The sequence below is a fragment of the Oncorhynchus masou genome, chromosome 30 (assembly GCF_036934945.1).
Source record: "Oncorhynchus masou masou isolate Uvic2021 chromosome 30, UVic_Omas_1.1, whole genome shotgun sequence".
Lineage (NCBI taxonomy): Eukaryota > Metazoa > Chordata > Actinopteri > Salmoniformes > Salmonidae > Oncorhynchus > Oncorhynchus masou.
In genome coordinates, this window is record NC_088241.1 from 5,062,945 (window position 1) to 5,074,315 (window position 11,371).

The 11,371-nt window shown below is 44.1% G+C and overlaps 1 protein-coding gene across 1 annotated transcript in view; it reads left to right on the top strand.

Annotated features, from left to right (window-relative positions):
- The first annotated feature begins 7,423 nt into the window (after positions 1 to 7,423).
- Positions 7,424 to 11,371, top strand: part of LOC135523012 (glutamate receptor ionotropic, NMDA 2D-like) — a 133,201-nt gene continuing 129,253 nt past the window's right edge. The window contains 2 exon segments of the mRNA XM_064949742.1: positions 7,424 to 7,431; positions 7,619 to 7,733. Coding sequence (XP_064805814.1) covers positions 7,424 to 7,431; positions 7,619 to 7,733 — 123 coding nt within the window.

An 11,371-nucleotide genomic window follows, 5' to 3' on the forward strand; every position in this document is an offset into this window, starting at 1 on the left:
TCGAATTTTTCAAATACCTGAAAAGCTTTTTCTTGCAATCCAGAGCCATAATCATTATGCTTAATTCTAGGTAATATATATATATATATATATATACTGTTGAAGTTGGAAGTTTACATACACTTAGGTTGGAGTCTTTAAAACTAATTTTTCAACCATTCCACAAATTTCTTGTTAACTCTTCGAAATACCCATCCCGGATCCGGGAGAATTGTCAGCAACTACACTAATTAGCATAGCGCAACAGTCAAATAATCTTACTAGAAAATATTCATATTCATGAAATCACAAGTGAAATATAGCGAAACACAGCTTAGCCTTTTGTTAATCACCCTATCGTCTCAGATTTTGAAATTATGCTTTACAGCGATAGCAAGACAAGCGTTTGTGTAAGTTTATCGATAGCCTAGCATAGCATTATGTCCAGCTAGCAGCAGGAAGCTTGGTCACGAGAATCAGAAAAGCAATCAAATTAACCATTTACCTTTGATGATCTTCAGATGTTTTCACTGACGAGACTCCCAGTTAGACAGCAAATGTTCCTTTTGTTCCATAAAGATTATTTTTATACCCAAAATACCTCCGTTTGTTTGTTACGTTATGTTCAGAAATCCATCGGAAATAGCGGTCACGACAACGCAGAAGAAAATTCCAAATGATATGCATAATATCGACAGAAACATGGCAAATGTTTTTTATAATCAATCCTCAAGGTGTTTTTCAAATATCTATTAGATAATATATCAACGGGGACAGTTGGCTTTTCAGTTGGACTGGGAGGAAAAATGGCTACCTCTCTCTTTTACGCAAGAATCACTCTGAGAGCCCTCAGCTGGCCACTTACGCAATGTGTTCGTTTATGCTCATTCTTCAACATAAAGGCGTGAAACTACGTCTAGTAAAGGCTGTATAGAAAGACAGGGGTTTCAAAATAAGGGTCACTTCCTGATTGGATCTTTCTCAGGATTTCGCCTGCAATATCAGTTCTACCAAATAGACAATATTTTTGCAGTTTTGGAAACTATAGAGTGTTTTCTATCCTAAGCTGTCAATTATATGCATATTCTAGCATCTGGTCCTGAGAAATAGGCAGTTTACTTTAGGAACGTTATTTGTCCAAAAATAAAAATAGTGCCCCCTAGCTTCAAGAGGTTAAAACAATAGTTTTTGCAAATCAATTAGGACATCTACTTTGTGCATGACACAAGTCATTTTTCCAACAATTGTTTACAGACATATTATTTCCCTTATAATTCACTGTATCACAATTCCAGTTGGTCAGAAGTTTACATACGCTAAGTTGACTGTGCCTTTAAACAGCTTGGAAAATTCCAGAAAATTATGTCATGGCTTTAGAATTTCTGATAGGCTAATTTACATCATTTGAGTCAACTGGAGGTGTACCTGTGGATGTATTTCAAGGCCTACCTTCAATACTCAGTGCCTCTTTGCTTGACATCAATGGGAAAATCAAAAGAAATCAGCCTCAGAAAAGAATTGTAGACCTCCACATGTCTGGTTCATCCTTGGGAGCAATTTCAAAATGCCTGAAGGTACCACGTTCATCTGTACAAACAATAGTATGCAAGTTTAAACACCATGAGACCACACAGCTGTTATACCACTCAGGAAGGAGACGCGTTCTGTCTCCTAGAGATGAACGTACTGTGGTGCGAAAAGTGAAAATCAATCCCAGAACAACAGCAAAGGACCTTGTGAAGATGCTGGAGGAAACACGTACAAAAGTATCTATATCCACTGTAAAACGAGTCCTATATCGACATAACCTGAAAGGCCGCTCAGCAAGGAAGAAGCCACTGCTCAAAAGCCAGACTACAGTTTGCAACTGCACATGGTGACAAAGATCGTACTTTTTGGAGAAATGTCCTCTGGTCTGATGAAACAAAAATAGGACTGTTTGGCCATAATGACCATTGTGTTGTTTGGAGGAAAAAAGGGGAGGCTTACAAGCCGAAGAACACCATCCCAACCGTGTAGCACGGGGGTGGCAGCATCATGTGGTGGGGGTGTTTTGCTGCAGGAGGGGCTGGTGCACTTCATAAAATATATGGCATCATGAGGTAGGAAAATTATGTGGATATATTGAAGCAACATCTCAAGACATCTCAAGAAGTTAAAGCTGGGTCACAAATGGGTCTTCCAAACGGACAATGACCCCAAGCATACTTCCAAAGTTGTGGCAAAATGGCTTAAGGATAACAAAGTCAAGGTATTGGAGTGGCCATCACAAACCCTGACCTCAATCCTATAGAAAATGTGTGGGCAGAACTGAAAAAGAGTGTGTGAGCAAGGAGGCCTACCAACCTGACTCAGTTACACTAGCTCTGTCAGGAGGAATGGGCCAACATTCACACAATTTATTGTGGGAAGCTTGTGGAAGGCTACCCAAAATGGTTGACCCAAGTTAAACAAGTTAAAGGCAATGCTGCCAAATACTAATTGAGTGTATGTAAACTTCTGACCCACTGGGAATGTGATGAAAGAAATCAAATCTGAAATAAACAATTCTCTCTACTATTTTTCTAACATTACACATTCTTTTTAAAATAAAGTGGTGATCCTAATTGACCTAAGACAGTGTTAAGAGAATTATGTTCTCAAAGTTCATAAACTGAACTTCAATTAAACTACTCAGTCTGCAACCCAGAATGTGTAAGATTCTAGTTGAATGAAACAGATGGAGTCCCAGCTTACAATAGTCAGAATCTTTATGTACGAGAGCTCTGAAAATCATACAATGCACATAGCCTTTTATACCTCACATATACCATACCCCTTATAAATGCCCCTCCTCTCCTCCAACACTGCCAATGCTTTTTACAAGTCTACTCCAACACATACATTGCTTATCATATCCTGCAACGTGTTACATAATCTACTGCAAGCCTAATGGTTTCTCCCCTCCCCGGGTGGAGAGACCTTCTTCCCTGTTACTAGTTTCACACTGGTCACAAGTTGTCTGCCACAGTTCCTTTTCTGTTAAACAGTTTCTCTTTTTCTATGCACAATTCTAGTCTTATGATTCAAATACATCTCACTCCATTATCCAGTGACTGGTTGGAGTACTGTTAGTTATTGCCTTAACATTAATTTGAAAGTATAAATAATTTAGTCATTATCTTACCATTACCTTAAACATATGAATCTCCATAACAGACAGGGAATTTTTACTAGGATTAAATGTCAGGAATTGTGAAAAAGTTGTATGTAAACTTCCGACTTCAACTGTATATATTTATGCATACAGTATCTAAGCATACCTCTTGAGCTGTCTGTATCCTCCTGACTGGTGGTTCTTTACATACCTCTTGAGCTGTCTGCATCCTCCTGACTGGTGGTTCTTTACATACCTCTTGAGCTGTCTGTATTCTCCTGACTGGTGGTTCTTTACATACCTCTTGAGCTGTCTGCATCCTCCTGACTGGTGGTTCTTTACATACCTCTTGAGCTGTCTGCATCCTCCTGATTGGTGGTTCTTTACATACCTCTTGAGCTGTCTGCATCCTCCTGATTGGTGGTTCTTTACATACCTCTTGAGCTGTCTGCATCCTCCTGATTGGTGGTTCTTTACATACCTCTTGAGCTGTCTGTATCCTCCTGACTGGTGGTTCTTTACATACCTCTTGAGCTGTCTGTATCCTCCTGACTGGTGGTTCTTTACATACCTCTTGAGCTGTCTGTATTCTCCTGACTGGTGGTTCTTTACATACCTCTTGAGCTGTCTGTATCCTCCTGACTGGTGGTTCTTTACATACCTCTTGAGCTGTCTGTATCCCCCTGACTGGTGGTTCTTTACATACCTCTTGAGCTGTCTGTATCCTCCTGACTGGTGGTTCTTTACATACCTCCTGAGCTGTCTGTATCCCACTGACTGGTGGTTCTTTACATACCTCTTGAGCTGTCTGTATCCTCCTGACTGGTGGTTCTTTACATACCTCTTGAGCTGTCTGTATCCTCCTGACTGGTGGTTCTTTACATACCCTTTGAGCTGTCTGTATCCCCCTGACTGGTGGTTCTTTACATACCTCTTGAGCTGTCTGTATCCTCCTGACTGGTGGTTCTTTACATACCCTTTGAGCTGTCTGTATCCCCCTGACTGGTGGTTCTTTACATACCTCTTGAGCTGTCTGTATCCTCCTGACTGGTGGTTCTTTACATACCTCTTGAGCTGTCTGTATCCTCCTGACTGGTGGTTCTTTACATACCTCTTGAGCTGTCTGTATCGTCCTGACTGGTGGTTCTTTACATACCCTTTGAGCTGTCTGTATCCCCCTGACTGGTGGTTCTTTACATACCTCTTGAGCTGTCTGTATCCTCCTGACTGGTGGTTCTTTACATACCTCTTGAGCTGTCTGTATCCTCCTGACTGGTGGTTCTTTACATACCTCTTGAGCTGTCTGTATCCTCCTGACTGGTGGTTCTTTACATACCCTTTGAGCTGTCTGTATCCCCCTGACTGGTGGTTCTTTACATACCTCTTGAGCTGTCTGTATCCTCCTGACTGGTGGTTCTTTACATACCTCTTGAGCTGTCTGTATCCCCCTGACTGGTGGTTCTTTACATACCTCTTGAGCTGTCTGTATCCTCCTGACTGGTGGTTCTTTACATACCTCTTGAGCTGTCTGTATCCTCCTGACTGGTGGTTCTTTACATACCTCCTGAGCTGTCTGTATCCTCCTGACTGGTGGTTCTTTACATACCTCTTGAGCTGTCTGTATCCTCCTGACTGGTGGTTCTTTACATACCTCTTGAGCTGTCTGTATCCTCCTGACTGGTGGTTCTTTACATACCTCTTGAGCTGTCTGTATCCTCCTGACTGGTGGTTCTTTACATACCTCTTGAGCTGTCTGTATCCTCCTGACTGGTGGTTCTTTACATACCCTTTGAGCTGTCTGTATCCCCCTGACTGGTGGTTCTTTACATACCTCTTGAGCTGTCTGTATCCTCCTGACTGGTGGTTCTTTACATACCTCTTGAGCTGTCTGTATCCTCCTGACTGGTGGTTCTTTACATACCTCTTGAGCTGTCTGTATCCTCCTGACTGGTGGTTCTTTACATACCTCTTGAGCTGTCTGTATCCTCCTGACTGGTGGTTCTTTACATACCTCTTGAGCTGTCTGTATCCTCCTGACTGGTGGTTCTTTACATACCTCTTGAGCTGTCTGTATCCCCCTGACTGGTGGTTCTTTACATACCTCTTGAGCTGTCTGTATCCTCCTGACTGGTGGTTCTTTACATACCTCTTGAGCTGTCTGTATCCCCCTGACTGGTGGTTCTTTACATACCTCTTGAGCTGTCTGTATCCTCCTGACTGGTGGTTCTTTACATACCTCTTGAGCTGTCTGTATCCTCCTGACTGGTGGTTCTTTACATACCTCTTGAGCTGTCTGTATCCTCCTGACTGGTGGTTCTTTACATACCTCTTGAGCTGTCTGTATCCTCCTGACTGGTGGTTCTTTACATACCTCCTGAGCTGTCTGTATCCTCCTGACTGGTGGTTCTTTACATACCTCTTGAGCTGTCTGTATCCTCCTGACTGGTGGTTCTTTACATACCTCTTGAGCTGTCTGTATCCTCCTGACTGGTGGTTCTTTACATACCTCTTGAGCTGTCTGTATCCTCCTGACTGGTGGTTCTTTACATACCTCTTGAGCTGTCTGTATCCTCCTGACTGGTGGTTCTTTACATACCTCCTGAGCTGTCTGTATCCTCCTGACTGGTGGTTCTTTACATACCTCTTGAGCTGTCTGTATCCTCCTGTCTGGTGGTTCTTTACATACCTCTTGAGCTGTCTGTATCCTCCTGACTGGTGGTTCTTTACATACCTCTTGAGCTGTCTGTATCCTCCTGACTGGTGGTTCTTTACATACCTCTTGAGCTGTCTGTATCCTCCTGACTGGTGGTTCTTTACATACCTCCTGAGCTGTCTGTATCCTCCTGACTGGTGGTTCTTTACATACCTCTTGAGCTGTCTGTATCCTCCTGATTGGTGGTTCTTTACATACCTCTTGAACTGTCTGTATCCTCCTGACTGGTGGTTCTTTACATACCTCTTGAGCTGTCTGTATCCTCCTGACTGGTGGTTCTTTACATACCTCTTGAGCTGTCTGTATCCTCCTGACTGGTGGTTCTTTACATACCTCTTGAGCTGTCTGTATCCTCCTGACTGGTGGTTCTTTACATACCTCTTGAGCTGTCTGTATCCTCCTGACTGGTGGTTCTTTACATACCTCTTGAGCTGTCTGTATCCTCCTGACTGGTGGTTCTTTACATACCTCTTGAGCTGTCTGTATTCTCCTGACTGGTGGATCTTTACATACCTCTTGAGCTGTCTGTATCCTCCTGACTGGTGGTTCTTTACATACCTCTTGAGCTGTCTGTATCCTCCTGACTGGTGGTTCTTTACATACCTCTTGAGCTGTCTGTATTCTCCTGACTGGTGGTTCTTTACATACCTCTTGAGCTGTCTGTATCCTCCTGACTGGTGGTTCTTTACATACCTCTTGAGCTGTCTGTATCCTCCTGACTGGTGGTTCTTTACATACCTCTTGAGCTGTCTGTATTCTCCTGACTGGTGGTTCTTTACATACCTCTTGAGCTGTCTGTATCCTCCTGACTGGTGGTTCTTTACATACCTCTTGAGCTGTCTGTATTCTCCTGACTGGTGGTTCTTTACATACCTCTTGAGCTGTCTGTATTCTCCTGACTGGTGGTTCTTTACATACCTCTTGAGCTGTCTGTATCCTCCTGACTGGTGGTTCTTTACATACCTCTTGAGCTGTCTGTATTCTCCTGACTGGTGGTTCTTTACATACCTCTTGAGCTGTCTGTATTCTCCTGACTGGTGGTTCTTTACATACCTCTTGAGCTGTCTGTATCCCCCTGACTGGTGGTTCTTTACATACCTCTTGAGCTGTCTGTATCCTCCTGACTGGTGGTTCTTTACATACCTCTTGAGCTGTCTGTATCCTCCTGACTGGTGGTTCTTTACATACCTCTTGAGCTGTCTGTATCCTCCTGACTGGTGGTTCTTTACATACCTCTTGAGCTGTCTGTATCCTCCTGACTGGTGGTTCTTTACATACCTCTTGAGCTGTCTGTATCGTCCTGACTGGTGGTTCTTTACATACCTCTTGAGCTGTCTGTATCCTCCTGACTGGTGTTTTTATTTTAAGAAACTAAATATGCTTCTATGCATCTTTGCTTAAATTGAAAGGAATGTGAGGGTTATTCAGTACATTTAGTAATTGCTTGCTTTTCTAAAGTCTATCAACCTTGCCAGCAGGCGTGCCAGCTAAGATAGTTAGATAAACTAGCTTAATTTGATGAACAGCCTGAAATGGCTTATTTGGAGCTAGTTATGAGATAGGGAACCAATCTGGGCTAAAGCCAACTTCATAAAATGTCTAGGTGGCTAGTAGAATTACAGAGAAAAAAACATAAACATTTTTAACTTTGATATTTTTTTTAACATGAGAAATCTGAGGGGGCAGTTAATCTGTGGCCCAGAAGTCTCACTCACTGCACCGTCTGACTCTCTTTCTCCCTCTCTCTCTCTCCCTCCCCCCTCAACCCGCCCCCTGTCTCCCAATGTCAGGTATTTCAGCAACATCACGTTGGGTGGCAGAGACTACTCTTTCGACAGTGACGGTTACCTGGCCAACCCCGTCCTAGAAGTCATCTCCTATACACCTGGCAAAGGCTGGGAGGATGTAAGGACCTTACATCACTTCCTGTTGTTGTGCTGTGACTGGCATGTCTCCATTTAGGGCCATTTGGTTGTAGATTTGCAGATATTATCTTTTCAATTTCCTGTTGTTTTGATGTCCAGGTGATTAGTACAACAGAAAATCATTGTGTCTTGAACTGGCCAAACCTTGTCAACAAGCACAATATAAACTTAACAGCAAGCAAGGGCAGGTCACAGAGGTTTGTGTTCATGTAAAGTTCACTGTGGTTATCCGTGCCTGAGGTGGGGACGAGACTGACCGCTGATCGTTTGGCCTCTTTCTTTCTTCCTGCTGCGTGTGTTGACTTTCTCTTGTCTCTTTGAGTTTTAGCATCTCCTCGCTGACGTTCAATATAGCCAACACGCACGCGCATACGCACACACACACACACACACACAAACACGTTATCCATGATTGTTATTTTCTTCTAGTTTCAGTTTTCACTGCTTCCTTTGTCTGAGCTTCTCCTCTCAACAGCTGAACTTCTCCCTTTATTCTCAAACAATGACATCCGATTTCTCCATAAGCACTGTACAATCTCCATACACTAGTTGTCAGTCAGTCTCCCTTTCTATCTGTTTGTGTCCTGGTATGCTGCAGTGTGCTTGGATGATGGTCTTTGGTTGGTAAAAACTTCAAATGCAGGCTTCACAGTAGGAGCTGCTCTGGTCTGGTTGTTGGGTCATTGGGTCGTTGTTTATTCTCATTTAAATGGCAGCAGATCCCAGCTCCTGGAGAATGTGTCTGTCTGTCTGTCTGTCTGTCTGTCTGTCTGTCTGTCTGTCTGTCTGTCTGTCTATCTGTCTGTCTGTCTGTCTGTCTGTCTGTCTGTCTGTCTGTCTGTCTGTCTGTCTGTCTGTCTGTCTGTCTGTCTGTCTGTCTCTGTCTGTCTGTCTGTTTCAACCTATATTAGAGGTGTTAGCCATGACAGGATCCCATAGGTACATCTAGCCTCAAATCAAATCAAAGTTCATTTGTCACGTGTGCCAAATACAACAGGTATAACCTTACAGTGAAATGCTTACTTACAGGCTCTAACCAATAGTATAGTTCAAAAAAGGTATTAGGTGAACAATAGGTAAGTAAAGAAATAAAAACAACAGTAAAAAGACAGTGAAAAACAATAGTGAGGCTATATACAGTAGTGAGGCTATTAAGTAGCGAGGCTACATACAGACACTGGTTAGTCAGGCTGACTGAGGAAGTATGTACATGTAGATATGGTTTTAGTGACTATGCATATATGATGAACAGAGTGTAGCAGTAGCGTAAAAGATGAGTTGGCGGGTGGTGGGACACAATGCAGATAGCCCGGTTAGCCAATGTGTGGGAGCACTGGTTAGTCGGGCCAATTGAGGTAGTATGTACATATGTGCATGAATGTATTGTCAAAGTGACTGTGCATATATGATAAACAGAGAGTAGCAGTAACATAAAAGAGGAGTGGGGGGGGGGGGACACAATGCAAATAGTCCGGGTAGCCATTTGATTACCTGTTTTTGTCCTAGACTTGGCACTCCGGTACCGCTTACCATGCGGTAGTAGAGAGAACAGTCTATGACTGGGGTGGCTGGGGTCTTGACAATTTTTAGGGCCTTCCTCTGACACCGCCTGGTGTAGAAGTCCGAGATGGCAGGCAGCTTAGCCCCAGTAATGTACTGGGCCGTAAGCACTACCTTCTGTAGTGCCTTGTGTTTGGAGGCTAAGCAATTGCCGTACCAGTCAGTGTTGCAACCAGTCAGGATGCCCTTGATGTGGCAGCTGTAGAACCTTTTGAGAATCTCAGGACCCATACCAAATCATTTTAGTTTCCTGAGGGGGAATAGGCTGTGTCGTGCCCTCTTCACTCTCTTGGTGTGTTTGGAGCATTCTAGTATGTTGGTGATGTGGACAGCAAGGAACTTGAAGCTCTCAACCTGCTCCACTACAGCCCCGTCGATGAGAATGGGTGCGTACTCGGTCCTCCTTTTCCTGTAGTCCACAATCATCTCCTTAGTCTTGGTTACGTTGGGGGATAGGTTGTTATTCTGGCAGCACCCGGCCAGGTCTCTGACCTCCTCCCTATAGGCTGCTTCATTGTTGTCGGTGATCAGGCATACCACTGTTGTGTCGTCTGCAAACTTAAAGATGATGATGGAGTCATGCCTGGCCATGCAGTCGTGGGTGAACAGGGAGTACAGGAGTGGACTGAGCACGCACCTCTGGGGGGCTCCAGTGTTGAGGATCAGCATGGCAGATGTGTTGCTACCTATCCGTCAGGAAGTCCAGGATCCAGTTGCAGGGGGAGTTGTTTAGTCCCAGCTTAGTGATGAGCTTCGAGGGTACTATGGTGTTGATTGCTGAGCTGTAGTCAATGAATAGCATTCTCACATAAGTGTTCCTTTTGTCCAGGTGGGAAAGGGCAGTGTGGAGTGCAATAGAGTTTGCATCATCTGTGGATTTCTTTAGGCGGTATGCAAATTGGAGTGGGTCTAGGGTTTCTTGGATAATGGTGTTGATGTGTGCCATTACAAGCCGTTCAAAGCACTTCATGGCTACGGACGTAAGTGCTACGGGCCTGTAATCATTTAAGCAGGTTACCTTTGTGTTCTTGGGCGCAGGGACTATGGTGGTCTGCTTGAAACGTGTTGGTATTACAGACTCTATCAGGGACATGTTGAAAATGTCAGTGAAGACACCTGCCACTTGATCAGCACATGCCTGGAGCACACGTTCTGGGGTTGACCTCTTTAAAGGTCTTACTCACATCGGCTACGGAGAGCGTGATCACACAGTCATCCGGAACAGCTGATGCTCTCATGCTTGCCTCAGTGTTACTAGCCTCGAAGCAAGCATAGAAGCATAGATTTAGCTCGCCTGGTAGGCTCGTGTCACTGGACAGCTCACGGCTGTGCTTCCCTTTGTAGTCTGTAATAGTTTGCAAGCCCTGCCACATAAAATGAGCGTCGGAGCCGGTGTAGTTTGATTCAATCTTAACCCTGTATTGACGCTTTGCCTGTTTGATGGTTCGTTGGAGGGCATAGCGGGATGTCTTGTAAGCTTCCGGGTTCGAGTCCCGCACCTTGAAAGCAGCAGCTCTGCCCTTTAGCTCAGTACGAATGTTGCCGATAATCCATGGCTTCTGGTTGGGGTATGTACATACAGTCACTGTGGGGACGACGTCCTCGATGCACTTCTTGATAAAGCCAGTGACTGATGTGGTGTACTCCTCAATGGCATCGGAAAAATGTGATAGCAACCGACCCATATTAGAGGTCTTAGCCATGGCAGGATTCTATTGGTACGTTTAGCCTCAACCTGTATTAGAGGTGTTAGCCATGGCAGGATTCTATTGGTACGTTTAGCCTCAACCTGTATTAGAGGTGTTAGCCATGGCAGGTTTCCATAGGTACATCTAGCCTCAGCCTATATTAGAGGTGTTAGCCATGGCAGGATTCTATTGGTACGTTTAGCCTCAACCTGTATTAGAGGTGTTAGCCATGGCAGGTTTCCATAGGTACATCTAGCCTCAGCCTATATTAGAGGTGTTAGCCATGGCAGGATTCTATTGGTACGTTTAGCCTCAACCTGTATTAGAGGTGTTAGCCATGGCAGGTTTCCATAGGTACATTTAGCCTCAG